Genomic DNA, 20,740 nt, shown 5'->3' with positions numbered 1-20,740 from the left:
TGTTCGGGCTGGTAAGTTGATGTACCCCCAAAAAAATTATCCGCTGAAATATAGAAGTTTCTTTCGCCATGCAAAGTCTATGTGAAAAGTCTTTCTGGGCCATGGGGTGCAGTACCACCGTTATCCGCTAAGCCCATGGTGGCTTTTAGACATGGCGCTCTTTCTGGGGGCTTGGTGTGTCCTCCAAAGTCTAACGATAGCTGCACTGAAACGTTAGGGGGCAGGCAGGCACTGAGCTGTCACTCAAACTCACTCCAAAAACACATTAGCCAATGGGGACGCACCCCTGTAAGACCCGCCCATGCGAGAGTTTGTGTCAGAATTGAAAACAAAGAGTTTGGAAGCGTAAACGAGAAAGCTGGGAGCAAAATTGCAAATGTGATGGAGAGAGCAAAAGACATTGAAAAAGAATCAGAGGGAACTGTAAACAAAAGGACATAATATCAAACAAATACCAATAGTTTACGACTACACAAATGTTTTGTTTGCAAGTTTTAAGTTTTACCTTTGAGGTAACATTTTATTTTGCTTGAGTTATTGTTTTTTGTTTGATACTTGAGAAGTTTTGCTTGCAATTAAAGTCACACAAATAATCCCATACACTCCTCATCATCCAGTGTAATACTCAGATCCCTTTCCCATGTCTTTTTGAGGGCTGTCCAGGCTCCACCCCCCAGGTTCTGCTTAAGCATAGAATAATACCCAGAAACCTCATGACCTTTTCCATATTTCAACAACACTTTATCTAAACACTCTGATGCCTTCTGGGCTTAAGAACTGGTTCCAAAATTACCCAATAATAGGTGGCGAAGTTGCAAAAAAGTTAAGACCTAGGGATTCCAAATTGCTGTACCACATCCTCAAAGGATTTCAATACAACTCCAAGATAGAGATCCCCCAGTTTAAGCCAGTATCATGTAAAACCATGCCAGAAACACGCTGTCAGGAATACTTCCTAATGGATCTTTTTCACAAAAGACATTTTCATAGTCATAGTAGGAAAAGCACAGCTGAGATTGATAACCTTAACGATGGCTCAATTCCATCAAGTGTCCCAGTAAAGCCTGGTTCACATGGCAGGATAATTAGGCCGATTTTAGCCCCGATTCACCCCTTCCGACAATCTTAAGGATGCTCCGATTATCGTAAAATAATCTGATCAGATGTTCCTGCCGTGTGTGGTGTGTTAAGACTGCTCTCGTCTGCTCGGAAGGACGTCGGGACCGCTCCAATCTCAAATCGGGGATATCCAACATGTTGGATTGTTTTGGCCCGATTTCTCCTCGTGTGTGGTGTCCCCCGGGGACAAACGAGCACGCAGCCTGTGGACTGTGGCGTGTAGCCAATCAGAAAGCGAAGTGACGAGGCGGCGAGGAAAGCACCGGGAAACAAAATCAAAACAGCTGGCGGCATGGTGCACCAGAAAGTCCGGTGGACGTCGGAGATAAGTATAGCAAGTATAGTCCATGCTGGCGTTGTCTCCACTTCTTTGACCATCGCCTTTTCTTTTGATAACATTTTTTTTCGGTTAAAAACAAACTACAAATTATCGCCACTGCATCCTCTTCGTCCGCCATGATTGTTTACTCTGAAGTCACGTTTGATCTCGAGGGATTTTGCGAGATTTCCCATCTGACCTGGGAATGCTCGGGAGTCAAATCGGTTCGTGTGTGATGTGTTAATTTTGCCGTGTGCTGCGCACCACACACTGTACGACCAAAACTGTTAGACCCGTGATTTTTTATCGCCGTGTGTGGGGTCTCTCAGGATTGGAAAATCGGCCGACAATTTTAAAATCGTCCCGTGTGAACCAGGCTTAAGCTATTTCAGCGAGTCAGCATGCACAATACCAGGGCCTCTCCTAAGTGGAATGCAGCCATCATTAATGGGTTTGAATTGTAACTAATGTAACTTAAAGCATCAGTGAGAATATCACAATAACCTGTATTAATGATATTTAAGCACTAGGAATCAGGATTAGGTTCGGCTCTTAAAGTGAATTGGCTACGACCACTGTTTGAATAGCAAAAGCAGTATCAAAACATTTATTTTAACATTCCACAAGGATCGTGAATCATACATAGGAAAAAAAACAACAACAACAACAATAATCAGAAGTCCCCCCAAAACAGTCAGTCAATTTAAAAGAAAAAAAAATCAGTCCAGTCAATCAGTTCAATGTTCAACTCAGTTGAGTTTCAGTTCAGTTCCTGTGCGGTTTGTTGAATAAAAGGCCTTGTTTCAAATCACTATCCGGGCAGTGTGTGATAACGTTGGAGATCTCATAAATCTTATCTGTATGATGTATCCAAAAGCGTGCAGTCCACCAGCTCGGCGGGTTGATGGCCACTGGTTACAGTAACACCCCAAAATCACAGAGTCACTGAATCGCCGTAGAATCTCTCTCTCAACAGTGGCAGAATATGCACAACAAAAAAAATCTGCATACAGCAATGCAAAATATCTAATTAGTAGCTGTACATGGCCTTATCACTAACACATTCAAAATCACTATAACTCAAATTCAATTCTATATCACTCAGTTCAAACATGAGCATCATGCACTGTGTAACATACCACCTCAAATATGACTTAAAACACAGTCAGTAAAAATACACGTGAATAGTGCAAAGTGCTACATTTTACAGGTTTAAACATGTCTAATCTAGAAAGTTACTGAACTCATTAAAATCATATAGCCACGAATAGGACGGCAAAAGACGTTGCAAACATTCTTTATGACGGCTCTAAGCCTCAAAACATTAGCCCGTTAGAGTAAACTCGTAGCTGAATAAACATACATAAATTCACGTTACGCCATCTCACCATTAACAACGCACATGTATGCAACAAAATGGCGTTCCAAATTGCAACGGTAGATTAGCAAAGATAAACATATCAATCATCTCCGACTGTTTGTTTTTTTTAAATGGTCAAAGGACATAACAGGAACAGCAAAGAAACATAAAATGCACATAGTATACAATTATTAGGATAGCTTATCTTTCTGGTTTTAATCAAACTAAGGTGGCATGCTAGCAAGTAGTTTCCCTCCTGTTGTACTCACCGGAGATTCTTAAACTTATCCAAAGAAAAAAAAAAAGTGTAAACAGCAGTTCACAATACTAAGGCTTCTTGCCACTTTTACTAGCTAATATTAATACTGAAATGGATTCCTCCTGTGTGTTAAGTGGTCCGTTTCACTATATTTATCTCACTCTGTCTTCATCTAACGATTCACTTGACGAGAGGGGAAAAAGAAAAAAAAGAGTCGCTCATCTTCTTTAGCTACACAACATAGAGTGGCTCAGCCAACAAACATGAAGCAGCGCCATCTAGGGGAATGGAGAATCACAGCAATTACAATACTTTGTTCCTGTGCATTTTAGGTGGGCTACAGAATACACCTGTTCTTTTCCTACTATGACATATCAACATGTCTGCCGTGAAAAAGGTCTGTCTCTCATCGACTCCTTCCTTCATTCTGCTTGGTTTCCCTTGTCACTAAAGGCTGTTTTATAGTCGTGCGTAGAATCGATGGTGTACCCCCACAGAGCCCTCTGCGTCTATGCCGGACCCTACGCCGTAGCCTGACGTGCACCTCTCCAAAAATGTAACTACACATCGCGGCCACGCACGTGGATCGGCCGTGGCTTGGTAGTGTTGCATTTCCCCCGACTCATTTCCTGCTTCTCCTTCTCCATAAACAACATGAAATCAAGGAGAGGGTTAACTTCTCCTGCTCCAGATTTCAGACCATGGTCAGAAAGAACAGGGGAGACACTTTGTTTCTCTCACTATGACTCTAGAGTCACAACTTGCTCTGAAGACAATTGCCGTCACTCTCTCACTGATCCCTCGCTCTATCACCCACTCCCCCCACACGCACACACACACATGCCAGCTCGAGGCACACACCAACGCACAAGTAAACAAAGAGTTTCGCGATTGACCCTCCGGAAACCAGACACCCCCTAGCGTTCTGGCGGTGAAATGCACCGCGATGCAAAGAAACACGTTCAACCCCGACGCAGAACTCCGAAAGGGTCATGACGGCGTAGCTACGGCGTGGAGTTTGCGCACAACCGTAAAACGTCCTTAACTCTCTTGTCATTTCAGACCCAGCCACTACCACCTGCCCTCCTATAAACCCCTTTCCCTCCAGTTTCCCCACCTGACCTGTTCCACCCACCTACTCATTCCCCTGATTACCTCAGCAGTATACTGTATATACTGCCCCCTTCCACTAGTCCTCTGCTTCATTGTCTTTGTATTGAGCTGAGCTTTCCAGTGTTCTTGTTACTTATCTGCCTGATTCTGCCTGATTTTCCAGACTTTGATTCTTCGACTGGTTAAGTGTAAATGTACATGGACTGCTTTCATATAGCGTTTTTCTAGTCTTAACTACTACTTTAAGTGCTTTTACATAGTACAGGCACCATTTACCATTCATACACTGTGTCCGAGGCTGCTATACAAGGTGCCACCTGCTCATCAGATAAACATTCACATACCTGGAGCAGCATCGGGAGCAATTCAGGGTTCAGTGTCTTGCACAAGGACACTTTGACATGGGACTGCGGGGCTAGGGATCGAACCACCAACCTTCTGATTAAGTTAGGTTAAATTGGCCTTCTCTGTCAATCTACCTGGATTTCGCTTTTAACCAAACTGTCTTCTGTATTTCCTCTTCAGCTTCTCCCCTCTGATAGGCGCTACAGAACACTGTACCCAAAACCAGCAGAGCCTCTCTTGCCACACTCTGATCAACTCTTCCATCAGTCATATAGTATCTGAAACGACCCCCATGCAAAAACCCTGGAACACTAAAACATCCACTTACTTCCTGCATAGATTATAATTTGACAATTTTAAATGCACAGTTATTGTGTGTAGCATCTAATGCTACACACTTAAAACACATTTAAACCTTGAATTAAAAGAGTAGTCTTGGACCCTCAGCCCCCACAAATTGCATACAATTCTCCAGAATATTTGTGCCTGTTGGTCTTTTCTTGAAAGGATCATTTCCACTATCTTCGGCACTCAGGTGTATTGGCAAAGATAAGTTTTCTTGTCACGTGTGTGAAGAATTTGTTTCCATATTGTTTTCTCTGAGCACATAAAAAATAGGTGTTGACCTATTTTTCAGTTCGTTCAGTTCAGCAGATGGAGAAAATGTAGTTCATGGCAAGGCGGAATGAAAGGTACTTGGCCAGTTGATGACAGTTTGGTGATAGCGGAAAATATTAAGGGAATGACTTATGAGGATTTTTTTTTTTTAAATCTCAATCATTCAGCCTGTTGTATGTGTATGCCATTTGGCCTTCTGCAGTCCCTAGAGAGTGGAGTTAAGTGGTGTTTTTCCAGCTCCTCTGGTATATTTTCTCCCAGGTGAGCTCACCGGCTCACCAAGTGCTGAGAGCTTTCTGGCCCTCAGCTCGTGCTTCTTTTATTAATGACTGCCAGCTCATTTTAGTCAGCTGCAGTCCAGACAATATCAAATCATTCACAGTTGGATTAAAACAAATAGATTTTGGAAGGAATGGGAGGTGAGGAGAGTGCCTTCCATTTTATATACAATGACTGATGCATGTAGACACAAAGCAACAAGGTAAATGGTTGGAGTTTGTGTTGCTAATAGCAAGGCTTTAGTCTGGACAATTAGACTAAAGCGCCAGACCTAAGAGAATAATATTGTGAATAATAGAGCGTAAAGTACACAATGTTGCTATTAATCTTTCATTGCAATAACAATTTTCAAAACTGCGCCATATTCATACCATATACCAATTGTAGGTGCCTCTATTTTCTTCCAGATGAGCGCTATAGTTCTTTTTGCCTGTAGTATAGGATACATGTTAGGTACAGGTGCAGCAAAATTATCTTAGGGTCAAGTGGAATGTTCACAGCCAAGATGAATAAGGTTTTATTGATCAGCTCCCTCCAGAATGTTTTCATTTTGTCACACTCCCAGACACAGTGTGACAAACAACAAGCAGGTATTGCTTCCTGCTTCTTACAGTGCAGACGCTTTGCTGCTTGCTCCTGCCTCTGCTTGCATATTTCTGCTGATAATCTTACTTTTCCTCTGAGAGAAACTATGAGCAGCGGCTCTTGGATACTTATAAATCACTGGACTATACATTTTTTGTAGACATAGTAGGCTATTGCCATATTTCAACATTTTTCTGCGTGAGCGTGGCCTACCAATAGCTCAAGCCTGTCCTAAAGTGATTGTAGCTAAAGCTAATTAGCAGCAAGATGCCTCCCTTCTCCATGGAGGACTACTACAAACTCCTTCAGAAGATTGCAGTTCTGGAAACCAAGATTTACCGCAAGAGTCTGAAGTGCTGAATCATGACTTTATGAATCTGCTGAACACAGTTAGCTTCCTAAACGCGAAGGTGTTTATCAGTGGCCCTATACCGCCAGTCAGAAGAGGAGCTGAGAGATTCGGCAGACTGTTGACACTGAACAAATGGCTTTCAACGGCATGTACCATCCACTCTCTGCGGTTCATTGACAATTTTAACATTTTCTGGGACCGCAGACATCTTTTTAAAGCAGACGGACTTTTCCTTAACAAGCCAGGAGTAAAGCTGTTCACCTCTAGCCTACTTTACTTTCTGCACCACACATCTGCTCCCTCGGCCAAGGACACAGGACAAGATAAATCAACACAAACAAAACAAGAGGAAGCACAACAAAGTGCGGCAGTGATCCACCACAGCCCCCACCTGAGCAAAGATTTGACCATGGAGGACCACAGAGCGGAGACGAGAAATCTCAATCCCCCTTTTCACCCGTCCAACACTCCTCAAACCCCCTTACCAACCCCGACGCCTTTGAGGATCCATCGCTCTCACCACCCACCTTTTCCCCTGTTTCCCCCTGTCAATTTTATGAGTTAGAATAGAGCGAATAAGAAAGGAGGTGGAGTCACCATTTTGTTTAATGACTCATTCCAATGTACTCGAATATCTTATGGAAACTTTGCTTCTTTTGAATATGTGGCTCTTCAGCTAAGGTCCGCCTCTCGACCTATATTTCTAATTATCTACAGGCCACCTAAATACTGTGCATCCTTCTTTGACGACTTTAGTGAACTGCTGTCTATAATCTGTATTAACTTGACTGTGTAGTTATTGCTGGTGATTTCAACATTCATGTTGACAACCCCCAGGATAGAGGGACAAAGGAACTGTGTTGCATTTTTGAGAACTATGGACTGACTCAGCATGTGACGGAGCCCACACACAACAAGGGGCACACTCTGGACTTGATTATCTCGAAGGGTTTGAACATTTCCAAGGTTGTGGTGACTGATGCTGCTCTCTCTGATCATTCCTGTGTTTTCTTTAATGGCACTATCTCTGTGCACAAAAGTGTCCGAACAAAGTTAATAAGAAAACGGTATATCACTGACAACACCAGTGAAACATTCATTCAGCTTTTCTCGTCCACACCGACCCTCTCAGGGGTCTCAGTCACTGAGCTTGTAGACAATTTCAATTGTACATTTAAAGCTGCAAGCAGCGATGGACGGGCCCTCGCTCCTCTGCACGCGTCAGGGTTACTGGCGGTCGCCGCTCTTTGCGACCGTGCATTTGCGCGGCACTCAGACACCGCAAATCATCACCATTGAAAAGGGAACTCCCTGCTGAATTCAACGATACCTCACACAAGACTCTACGTCATACAGTTCATTAGCTGTAAAAAGGGACGTGGCTAAAGCATAGGGGCCGGATCAAACCATTACCAATTAAAAAGAAAGTCTGCTGAGTTCATTGATACCTCACATAAGACTCTACCTTAAACAAGTCACGAGTTATGAAAGGGGCGTGGCTTAAGCATAGGGGTTGGGACAAAACATCACCAATGAATAAGGAACTATCTGCTGAGTTCAATGATACCTCACACAAGGGTCTACCTTAAACGGTTAAAATGTTATGAAAGGGGCGTGGCTTAAGCATAGGGGGCGGGCCAAACCATCACCAATCAAAAACAAACTCTCTGCTGAGTTCAACGATACCTCACACAAGACTACGTAATACAGTTCATTAGCTGTGAAAGGGGGCGTGGCTTAATCATAGGGGGCGGGCCAAACCATCACCAATGAAGAAGCAACTCTCTGCTGAGTTCAATGACACCTCACACAAGACTACCTTAAACGGTTCTAATGTTATGAAAGGAGGCGTGGCCTGAGTAAGTGGACGTGGTTAAAGTATAGGGTGTGGCTCAGTATCACATGTCGACCACACATTATAAGTTTCATTTAAATAGGATGCTGTTTGTCATTTAAGGCGCCAGGGGGAGGCGCTATGACCAAAAGTAAATATTGGCCTGTAGATGTCCTCAGACCTGGACCCTTGTTAATCGTGAGAAATTTCGGGCAGACACGACAATTTCTTTGTTCATTGCTAAACACTCAAAATGGCCGCCACGCCACGCCCACACCGTTTGACGAAAAGTTTTTCTTTTAATAACTTTTCATCTTTAAGGTGTTGAGAAGATACAGACCAAATTTGAAGTCCGCCAGATGAAATCTCTAGGAGGAGTTTGTTAAAGTATAGCACCTTGACTTTTAGACCTACTTCCTGTTGCCACTAAGGGGTGCTATGACTTTAAGTAAATATCGGCCTTTATTTGTCCTCAGGGTTGGACTCTTATGAATCCTGAAAAGTTTCGAGCCAATTGGACAATGTACACTCAAGTTACACCCACTTCCTGTTTTGATGGCGAAATGCACAAAATGGCCGCCCCGCCATGGCCACGCCCTATGACGAAAAGTTTTTCTTTTAACAACTTTTCATCTTTAATGTCTTAAGATGGCACAGACCAAATTTGAAGTTGATCGGATGAAATCTCTAGGAGGAGTTCGTTAAAGTACGACATGTGGAAATGGCCAAAATCGCACTAATTTCGAACTTTGAAATTAGTTCAAATTTCAAAAGTTTTCAATATGTTAAGCCCCTCAAAAAGCCAATTAATTTGGTGTAATAATAATAATTCCTTCAGTTTCAATAGGGCCTTCACCGCTGTCGGCGCTCGGGCCCTAATTACAAATGTTATTGATGCCATTGCTCCCATTAAAGTAAAAACTGTCTGTGATAAGAAAAGATCTCCATGGAGAAAAGCCATACTGGTAAGAACAGAAAAAAGAGAGTGTCGAAAAGCAGAACGCAGGTGGCGAAAAACTAATCTCCAGGTCCACTACAACACCTATAAAGAGAGACTTCGCACTTATAATTTGGAACTGAGGAATGCAAGGCGGTTCTTCTTCTCGGACATTATTGCCAAAAACAATAATAATTCACGTGCTTTGTTTGCTAATGTCGATAGGTTCACAAACCCTCTGAACTTTTATCCACCAAGGTCTGCAATGATTTTGCCACCTTTTTCAAAGACAAAATTCAGAAAATTAGACAAACAGTCAGTGCTTCCATATCGAGTACAGGGTATGTGCTGTCACAGTGTCCAGGCAAAACAAATTCCAATATGACCCAATTTCATATGATTAACCGTAAAAACCTGGAGGACATTATACAACATCTGAAAACCTCCTCCTGCTGCCTTGATATTCTACCAACGGGCCTTTTCAAAAATGTTTCGAATTGTTTGGCTACAGATCTTCTACAGATTGTAAACACGTCTCTTCTCTCAGGTATCTTCCCACAGGCCCTGAAAACTGTAGTCATCAAGCCACTCTTAAAAAAGAACAATCTAGACACGTCACTAATGAGCAACTATAGGCTGATATCAAACCTTCCATTTTTAAGTTAAATCATTGAAAAAAAGCAACTCAACCTTTTCTTGTCACTAAACAACAGTTTTGATGCCTTCCAGTCGGATTTTCGACCACACCACAGCACTGAGACAGCTCTTGTTAAAGTCTTTAATGACATCCACTTAAACACAGATAGTGGCAAAATGTCAGTCTTAGTATTACTTGATCTCAGTGCTGCATTTGATATGGTCGACCATGACATATTACTAGACCGATTGGAAAACTGGGTTGGCATTTCTGGCTCAGTACTAAAGTGGTTTGAGTCTATTTAAAGAATAGGGACTACTTTGTGTCTATAGGGAATTATACATCTGAGCATACAAATATGACGTGCGGAGTTCCCCAAGGCTTCGTTCTGGGGCCTCTCCTGTTTAACATCTACATGCTTCCACTGGCTCAATTTATGGAAAACAATAAAATAAGTTACCATAGTTATGCGGATGACACACACATTTATATAACCTTATCGCCGGGGGACTATAGCCCAATACAACAACTGACTAAGTGCACTGAACAAATTAACGACTGGTTGTGCCAGAATTTTCTTAAATTAAATGACGAAAAAACTGAGGTGGTTGTTTTTGGAGCAAAAGAGGAACGATTAAAAGTCAGCGCTCAGCTTCAAACGATAATGTTAAAAACAACAGACAAAGCCAGAAATCTTGGTGTAGTCATGGACTCAAACCTGAATTTTAACAGCCACATCAAGACCACCTTAAAATTATATCAAGGGTTAGAGGACTTATGTCTGACTTTAGTTCTGACTCTGGGGACAACAAGTAGACCTGTCCCAGATGACCTGAGAGGTCATAGTGTTCAGAAAGACATGAGCACATTCAAATGTTAAACTGCTCCTGATCAACCTGAAACAGTTCATACTGGCCTTCATTTTTCTTGAGAGGGTTTTAATATGACTTTTAAAATTTAGCTGAGAATCTAAAATCACTCCTAAATATTTTTCTTCTTCTACCTGATCGATGAGTTCACCATTCATTTTAATGTTAAGATCATTTATTATCTGCTTTCTTGTTATAGAAAAACACATAGATTTAGTTTTCCTCAGATTAAGTGTTAAACATGATTTGTTTAGCCAATCAAACACTTTCTCAAGACTTTTAGTCAATGTACTGCCGATAACAACAGGGCTTTTGCCGGACACATAAACCACAGTGTCATTGGCATACATCTGAATGCCAACTTCAGGACATACTTCAGGCAGCCCGTTCACATACAGGCTGAAGAGAACAGGCCCCAGTATGGTTCCCTGCGGGATTCCGGTCTTAATTTCACATGGGGCAGATTTTACATGATCAATAACTACACATTGTTCTCGACCCTGTAAGTATGACTCGAACCATGATAATGCCTGGTGTGATGTATTATAAGATGATAGTTTTGAGATAAGATGGCTATGATTTAAGGCAGTGGTTCTCAACCGGTGGGGCCCGCCCCCCTGGGGGGGCGCGGACACTCTCCTGGGGGGGCGCGAGTAGGCTACAGGATGGGAGGAAAAAAAATAAAAATAAAAATCACGTAATGTAATGTAACTACACGTCGCTCGGTCGTGGCTGGGTAGCGTTGCATTTCCTCCCCGACTCATTTCCTGGTTCTCCTTCTCCATAAACAACATGAACTCAAGGAGATAATTAACTTCTCCTGCTCCAGATTTCCCACCGTGGTCAGAAAGAACAGAGGAGACACTTTGTTTCTCTCACTATGACTCTAGAGTCGGTACTCGCTCTAAAGCTAAACGCCGTCACTCTCTCACTTCTCCCTCTACCACACATTCCCCACACACACACATGCCGGCTCACGCACACACCAGTGCACAAGTATAAACATCAGGCCACTTACGTAGGCTACGGAGAAAGCTCTGTGTGGAGCCTCCGCACAACTGTAAAACAAGTCATCCTCCTGGCGACTTTTTTTGTCAAAAGTGACTAGCGACAAATCTAGCGACTTTTACTGGTGTTATTGGAGACTTTTGTGGTGTTTGGAGACTCAAAAACACGTATCACTCTGCAGTTATGTGCTCAACGAGCAGCGGGTGCTGCCGTGAGCCCCTCCCCCGTCCAAAAGCCCTCACAGCCGGTCAGTCTCTCAGTAGCCTCGCGCAGCAGTCCCAGCCTGCAGAGAGGAGACACACACCACTCCGCGTCCAGGCTGCACACTCGTTACATCATAGCCTCAACTTTATTGAAAACACAACTAATCCACATCCAAATTATTTCAAAACCAAACAAAATGGAGAGATTTCTAGTGAGGACCAACAAGAAAACCGACGCACCACCAGCTGCAAAAAAGCTTTGAAGGTACACTGAAGCATACCTGGCTCAGGTCTCACATTAACATCGCCTACCTGCAAGCTTCTGTCAAAAATGCAGATGATATGCCTACTGTTAGGCCTAGTAATAATAACAGTAATAAAGCATGAATTCATATCAGAGGTCTGGTGCCAATTCCCAATTATAGCAATAGCCTAGTAATGATAATAGGCCTACTACTACTCATAATAATAATAATAATAATGCCTGCAAGCTCACATTAGAAGTCTGGTGCTACTGCCAATTATAACAATACCTACCGCTACTGATGACAATAATAACAATAATAATAATAATAATAATAATAATAATAATAATAATAGTGTGGGCCTAAAAATAATAGCCTAGCCTAGGGCTATCTATCTATCTATCTATGCAAGGTGGTGTAGTGGGGGTGGCGCCGGGAAGGGGGGGCCCAACTGCAATGAACCAGCTTTGGGGGGGCCCAGCTTGCAAAAGGTTGAGAACCCCTGATTTAAGGTGTCAAATGCCCTCTTTAAGTCCAGGAATACTGCACCCACGATATTTCCTTTATCAAGCGGCTGCACAGTATTTTCCAATAATACGCAGATGGCTGTTTCAGTGGAATGGTTCTGTCTGAAACCATACTGTTGAGGGTGTATATACTGATGTATTTCTAAATATTGAGTTAGTTGTTCTGAAACAATTCTTTCTAGTATTTTTGACATTACCGGAATTAGACTTATTGGTCGATAGTCTGTGGTATTCCCGGACTTAAAGATGGGTTTTACCAGTGACTTTTTCCAAGCATCTGGAAATATTCCAGTTTTAATAGAGACATTTATAATGTGGGTCAACGGTTGAATGATAACTTGTGCATATTTTTTGAGGAAAGTTGCATCTATGTTATAGTTATCTTTGGATAAATTGGTATTCAGGTCTGAAATAGCTTTCAATACCACTGCCTGATTCACTTCTCTAATTTTAAAGGAATTCTCATTCTCTGATGACAATATGTTTAAGTTGCTACTATTAGGCTCGCCATCTAAAAAAATAGAAGCAAGATCTTGTATAGATTTAATAAAAAATTGATTAAAAGCATTAGCAACTTGAACAGGGTCTGATATGTCCTTTCCATCACATTTTAGTTCATATGAATTATTTGTATTTGCATTAGGTTTAATTAGACTGTTTATTTGTTTCCACATTGCTTTATAATTTCCTTTAGCTTCAGTTAGAATTTTCATATAATAGTTTGCTTTTAAGTTGCGCAATTCTTTTACTACTTGATTTCGTAAACCTTTAAATAACATCAGATCTGTGTCATATCTGCTTTTAAGATAGGTTTTTAGAGCAAAATCTCTTTTTTTAATTAACTGTCGTACTACATCACTTACCCATGGAAGCTGTAACTTTCTTTGTGGCCTTTTATATTGTTTTAAGAACTTATTTAAAATGTTACTCATTGTAGAAGTAAATATATCACAACACTCATTCACTTGACTATGTTGTGAGACTTCATCCCAATTTGTGTTTGCTAACTCATTCTCAAATTTAATAAGATCCTTGCGGGGAATTATTAACTTGGTTGCCTTTCGGTCATATTTATATTCATTTAGATGTTTTTTTGAGAGTTTTCTGGAAATTTATATCATGTTATGATCTGATAAGCCACACACCAGATTGTATGTTTTTAAGACTCTTTCCGACTTATTTGAGAAAGCTAAATCTATTGCTGTCTGTGATGTTTTTGTCAAGCGAGTCGGTACATTTACAAATTGATTAAAGTCATATTTTGATATTAGTTCTTTGAGTTGTTTCCTACTGGATTTATTTAACCAATTAACATTAGTATCTCCATAAATAAGCACCTCACTGTTCGGTTTAAAAGATTTGAGAATTTTTTCCAAGTTTTGATAAAAAGTTTGTAGGCAACTAGATGGTGGATTATACACCACAAGGATGTTAAACATCATGCGTGAGGATAGAGCCACATTTACACAAAGACTTTCAAGTGATAAAGATTCATCTAATTGAACTTCCTTTGTCTTAAAGGAGTCTTTAATGTAAACCAGAACTCCTCCTCCTCTACTAGTAACCCTGTCCTTTCTATAGCACTTATTGAGGTGGGGATTTTATCATGCATAGTTTTGGAAGCAGGATGATTAAGGCCTCTCTCATTGATGCCAAGAGATAGCCATTGTTGTAGGATTCTATACATCTCATAAAGCGGAGCTGCAAATGTATCTTTAAGTATTTATATAAGTCAATTCTTTCCCAGACTTCATTGCACCTATAGCTTCTAGAAATAGTGTTTTTTGTTTGTACCACATCGTGGGTCTGATGCTGGTTGCACAAAATGTAACCAGCAGATCTGCCGTGCGTTACTGGCTTGTTAACGGGAATGTTATGCTAAATATTCAATCATGCCAACCAAAAATATTATAAATAATATTTTGTACCTTTCTGACGGGGAACTGAAGCTGTTATCTCTGCTCTGCGTCTGTGGGAAAGTCAGACTAATGTGAATTCAAATCCACTCACAGATGTGTTTACAATGGCAATGTGTGGGCAGCGACATCATCTACTTCTTTTTTCTCTTCTCAGTGGTGTGTCACCTGCCGTGTATGAATGGCGGGAAGTGCAGCACCAGGGACAAGTGTCAGTGCCCCCCCGATTTTACTGGAAAATTCTGCCAAATGGCTGTTCAGAACGGACAGCAGCAGCCGTCAGGCGGCTACAGCCAAACTCAGGTCCACTCCACACACACCCTGCCTCTGACCTACAGCAACGGCCACAACCCTGGTGAGTGATGGGAACTGGGATGCTAGCGGGACAAGTAAAGGCTAAACTATGGGGCTTGGGATCCAGATGGAAAATGTGGGTGCAACAAGTGACATTTTTCCAGTTATTTATCACTGAACTTCCTGTAAAGGATGCATGTTTGAGTCATGCATTGCAAGGGCTGCACTGAACTGTGAAATAGTTAGAACTCACATGAGCCTTTTCAGTAGTCATTGGAATAGTCTCCCCACCCGGCATTAGTGTCTCTGAATTTTGCCATTTTTTAACGATTTCTTTCTTTAATTCAATTCAGTTTTAATCATAGTGTCAGATCCTAACAGGAGTTATCTCAGGACACTACAGATAGAGTAGGTCTAGACCACACTCTATAATTTACAAAGACCCAACAATTCCCCCCATGAGCAAGCATTTGGTGCAACAGTGGTGAGACAGAGAGAGAGAGAGAGAGAGAGAGAGAGAGAGAGAGAGAGAGAACTTTAGCTGATTCTGCTGCGAAGCGTTATGCCGCGTTCTATTTACTCGGTTTTAACGAGGTCAAAGTCGGAAACACACCCCCTGACCTCGGATTTACGAGCTCGGAACTCAGACAACCTCGCAGTAGCCCGAGTTCAAAATCCAACATGGCTGCCCCCTGTGTCAACAGTTGTGAAAGCTGCAGTAACATAAAGTTATAAGCACTTTTGTCTTATTTGTGTCACTAAATTAGTCGTTCACACAGGCATGTCCAACTTCTATCTGTGGACATGTTGTTACGCTGTTTGCATGCACAAAAAACGGCGTGATGCGTTGTTATCAACTGGTATTACTAACAATGGGTAACCTGGCTAGAGCTAATGAAAACAATGAAAATCCAACTTTTAAATAGAATGCATTCAACTCGGGTATGACGTCATTCCCAGCTCCGGCTTCCGAGTTCCAAGGTAAATAGAACGCGGCAATAGTGTAAGAGCGAGCAATTCAAAGAATTACTTCTACAACAACTACACAGAATGTGTAAAAGGCCCACACTATATTTGAACAACATGTTTGGTTGTTGAAGGAGCACACCACTTGGGAGCAGTGCTTAATTTGTAAAGTGGGAGGTCCCGGAGCGCAGAGGGGGGGTGGATCCGGCGACTCAAAACGGGGGTTGGAGGTAACGGAACCAAAACAAAAATTACACCTGCCTACGTAGCTTTTCTGACTCTGACTAAAAAAGCCTAAACAACGCTGTGTGTACATCAGGGCAATGTTTATTTTTATTTCAGAACGTGCACTGCATCGGTGCGAAATGTAAAAAAAATTTAAAATACACTGCAACGATCGTTTTCAAAAGCAGAAACTATCCATCGGACAATTAAAACATAAAACCCACCGTGGTCTCCACATTCTTGATCGGCAGAAACGATTTTTGCTTGTTTGGGATCCGACTGGCCAGCGTATTTGAAAAAGTTAAGCAAACTTTGTTGTCTTTTTGACATTTTTATCCTCAACCAGCACAAGCGCTTGTGTCACTTGGAGTGCAGCCGTGGACCGCGCTGTTGAAGTGTCTCCCCTCCCTCCGTCCCTCTCCCCCCTCTTTCTTACCCTGAAAATTCACCTCAAAACGCATTGAAAATGCAAACACAAGACTTTTGTGGAACTCCAACGGGGACAGACAGATAACAACATTGAACACTACACAAACAGTAGTTTATTTTTTTCATTTAGGCGACTAATTTTTCATAGTGACACAGGAGGTGCCGGATCCAATAAAATAAGTTCCGGATCCAACGTTGGAGGTGCCGGAACATGTTCTGGCGTGTTCGGCTCAAATTAAGCCCTGCTTGGGAGATCATATATATCGTATATTTCCTTCTTTTTTTTTATATAAATTTTTGAACATATAGAACAGACAAATACAATTGAACAAGAACAAAAACCCTCACCCACCCCCCACCCTCTGCAGTCTCGAGAAAAACAAAACAAACGAATAAACAAAGAAAAAGAAACAAAACACAAAAACAAAAATCACACCTTGCCTAGTCGCTCTCCTCTAATTCTTGTGGCGCTGAGGTCATTAGGACTGATACTTGTGCTGCTGCGTTTCTCCATAGGCTGATAGTTGATGATTTGGCTTTGTTAATCCTTGCTGTAGAGAGCTCAAGCATAACCATGTCCAGAAAATACACCAACCACTGTTTTATACAAAGCGAGTGGGGGGGCAGCGCTGAGCTATCATTTTCTTAGTCGCAGTTGAGCCAGCTAACCAAATTTTCTTCTGTCTCCAAAGCAGGTGTAATTTAGAGTCGTCATTAAGTAACAAAACAATCAGGTCAGTAGGGATTAGATATCCTATCACATCAGATATTATTGATGTTGTTTTATTCCAGAACTCATGCACCTGTTCACACTCCCAGACCAAATGCAGGAAAATTCCAGTTTGTTCAGGTTGACAGAATGTACAATAGGGAGTAGGAATGACTTTAGAGACGTATCTCTTCTGAGGAGTCCAGTATGTCCTATGACATATGTTGAAGTGGATATACTGGTGATTTGGGTTTTTGGAGCAATGGGAAATATTGTCCCAAACTGTCTCCCAATTAATTGCGTTCCCCTCAGGGCTCAGCTCTCGCTCCCATTTCCTCGATATTGGGAGTTCCCCTACGGATACTTGCATCAGTTTAGCATAGATCTTGGATGCTAAACCTCTTGCTGGAAAATCAACAAACCATTTAATGAATGGGTGTGGCTCAAGACTGTCTCCATAACATTTTAGGGCTGATCTTAAGCGCAAATACAAGAAAAAGGATGTCCTAGGGACCTCAAACCTAGTTCTTAGATCTTCAAAACTCAACATACCTTTCTCATTGAATAGCTGGTCTAAAGTATAAATGCCTCTGTCACTCCACTGCTTACAAGAAAAGGGGTTGTTACCAGACATTAAGTGTGTATTGTGCGAGATTGGGGTGTTCAAATGCCACTTATTGGTATAGCGTAGTTGCTCCTCCACTTGTTTAAAAGTTGGTCAATGTGTTGGTGATAATAGCGCCATAGGCTAGCATACACCATTTTGGACACACCCCTGCAAAGGCAAGTCTTGCAGTCTTAGACTTCCAGTGAGATTTTGCTCTATTTCTCTCCATGGGACTGTAGATGAGGGGTCCATCCACACTCTGAGGGCCCGTAGCTGAAAGGCTCTGTGATACACTTTAAGGTTGGGGAGGGCCAGGCCTCCCATGTTTGAGGTATGTTGCAGGGTAGAGTATTTTAGTCTAGGTTGTTTATTATTCCAAATATATTGCCGAATTAAGGTATCAAGTTTCTTCCAGAAATGTATTGGTGGAGGTAATGGGATCATTGTACTTAAGAAATTCACACGAGGAACTATGTTCATTTTAACAACAGCAATCCTGGAGCGTAGTGATGCCGGCAGCGCAGACCAATTGGCCAGATCCCTTTGAACACTATTTAATACAAATAAAAAAAGAGAGAGTTCTCTGCGCTTCTGCAGACCACAACAATCCGGTGCAACCAAGGCAGGACAAAACAGTGTAAAGTAACAAAAAATTTGCCGGTGCAACACAGATGTCTTCTTACTTTATAGTTTTATTTTTTAAGGTGCATAACAGTGACTAACGTTTCCATGTAAGGTTACATCTTCATATGCCATGGCGAGGCACTACAAGCAGGCCAATCATGGCTCCCCTGCATCACTGAGGTTCTGGGGAATCGAAAAAATCACAACCCCATCCAGGGGTGGTGATATCATTAATAAACTCCTATGCAGGGAAGCGTTTTGGATACATAGACTCGGCACTTTAGAACCTCTAGGTTTAAATTAAGAATTGAATTTAACTTGCTTTCTCTAATGTTAAAGTATGTCAAAGTATAGTATTTAAGATGAATATACTTTTATTCCCATTGTACTGTGAACATTTTATGCGTGTTACCTATCAACATTGTTTTTAAACACTTTTTACGCACAATCACACCTGTTGATGATTCAGTTAATTTTATAGCCGGAGATTGAGCCAAATTCGTTGAAGATCTTAAGAATTTTTGGAATAGAGTCCTCAAGATCAGCAATGTACAACAAAATATCGTCTGCAAATAATGATATTGAGCTGCTACTGGATTTAATCTGGATATTACAGATTTTATTTTGCCTTATGGCTTGGGCTAACGGTTCAAGAGAGATTGCAAATAGCATGGGGGAGAGCGGGCATCCCTGACGCGAGCCCCACTTAATGGGAAATGTCTGAGAGTGCAGTCCGTTGGTTGAGACTATGGCTGTGGGATTTGCATATAAAGTATGCACCATGTCAATGAATTTGGCCCCCAAACCAAGCCTCTCCATTACTTGACACACATAGTTCCACTCTATCAATCAATCAATTAATCAATCAATCAATAAACATTTATTTATATAGAACTTTACAGTAACCAGCAGGTATCCAAAGTGCTTCACATCAGAAACCAAGACTAAAACACACATCATATAACATATCATACAATAGAAAGAATGAAACATAGAAACAGTAAAATCAGAAAAGGTTACATAGAAATAGGAGTTGGAAATTGTCACACCACTACTGTGTATTAAAAGCCTTTCTAAACAGATAGGTTTTGAGTTTAGACCTAAAAAGAGCTACATCTGTAGTCGTCCGAATATCAGGGGGTAACTTGTTCCAGAGTCTCGGGGCAGCAACTGCAAAAGCCTGATCACCCCACCGTTTATACCTAGACCTTGGGACTTCTAAAACCCGCTGATTTGAGGACCGCAAGGACCGGTTGTGCTCATGCAGGGTTAAAATCTCGGACAAATACTCCGGGGCCAGGCCATTTAAGGCCTTGAAAACAAACAATAAAATCTTGAAATCGATTCTAAAACGCACAGGGAGCCAATGAAGGGTGTAGAGAACAGGAGTGATGTGTGCACGTCTATATGTATTTGTCAAAAAGCGAGCAGCAGCATTTTGCACAAGTTGAAGGCGTGAGATGGAGGTTTGATTCAAACCAACATAAAGAGCATTACAGTAATCCAACCTTGAATTAATAAAAGCATGAATTGCCTTTTCCAGATCATGTCTGTTAAGGTAGGGCTTAACTTTAGCCAGGAGACGAAGCTGGAAAAAGCTCATTTTAACAACATTGCTGATTTGCTTATCAAATTTCATGTTGCAATCAAAAGTAACCCCCAGATTTTTGACAGCTGGCTTAAGGTATGAAGCCAGGGCTCCCAAACTCACAGCTGGACCATTTGGCATACCTGAAGTACTAAAGATGATACATTCAGTTTTAGCTTCATTCAAATGAAGAAAGTTTTGTGAAAGCCACAACTTAATATCATTAATACAGTCTAGTGCGACACTGTCATTCGGTTTCATAGGCAAATAAATTTGCAAATCATCTGCATAACAATGAAAAGACAGGTTGTGTTTTCCTATAATAGCCCCTAAAGGCAACATATATAAGGAAAACAGGATGCGGCCAAGAATAGAACCCTGAGGTACCCCACAGGAAAGAGGAGCAGTTGATGAGGAGAAGTCACCAATCATGACAGAGAAGCTCCTATTTGCCAAGTAAGATCTAAACCATGTAAGTGCCGAGCCTCGGATGCCTACACACTGATCAAGGCGAGAGAGGAGGACTGCATGATCCACTGAATCAGACGCCGCTGTGAGGTCCAAAAGTACTAAAACAGCAGGATTCCCGGCATCTACAGACAATGCAATATCATTGTGTACTCTAAGTAGAGCTTAGATCGGCCCAAAAAATCAAGCCCGAACCTGCCCGAGCACGTTGCGTCCGAGCCCGGCCCGGCCCGACATATTAACTGTAATTATGAGCCCGAGCCCGATTTAAACCCGAATTTTTTTTAATACGTGGGCCGTTATAA

At 41.7% G+C, this 20,740-nt stretch overlaps 1 protein-coding gene and 1 long non-coding RNA gene across 3 annotated transcripts in view; both read left to right on the top strand.

Annotated features, from left to right (window-relative positions):
- ltbp1 (latent transforming growth factor beta binding protein 1) overlaps positions 1-20,740 on the top strand; it is a 144,318-nt gene that overhangs the window by 110,370 nt on the left and 13,208 nt on the right. For both annotated transcript variants that reach the window (XM_031299982.2, XM_031299981.2), the window contains exon 6: positions 14,683-14,880. In XM_031299982.2, the coding sequence (XP_031155842.2) occupies positions 14,683-14,880 (198 nt within the window). The remainder of the gene's footprint in view (positions 1-14,682; positions 14,881-20,740) is intronic.
- Positions 15,614-18,498, top strand: LOC116049934. Its single transcript, XR_004104942.1, has 4 exons — positions 15,614-15,628; positions 17,132-17,136; positions 17,761-17,767; positions 18,331-18,498. It is a non-coding gene; the product is annotated as an uncharacterized LOC116049934 (long non-coding RNA).

The sequence above is a fragment of the Sander lucioperca genome, chromosome 15 (genome assembly GCF_008315115.2).
Source record: "Sander lucioperca isolate FBNREF2018 chromosome 15, SLUC_FBN_1.2, whole genome shotgun sequence".
Classification (NCBI taxonomy): Eukaryota; Metazoa; Chordata; class Actinopteri; order Perciformes; family Percidae; genus Sander; species Sander lucioperca.
The sequence above is the reverse complement of the archived record's forward strand: the minus strand, read 5'-3'. Positions and strand labels throughout refer to the sequence as shown.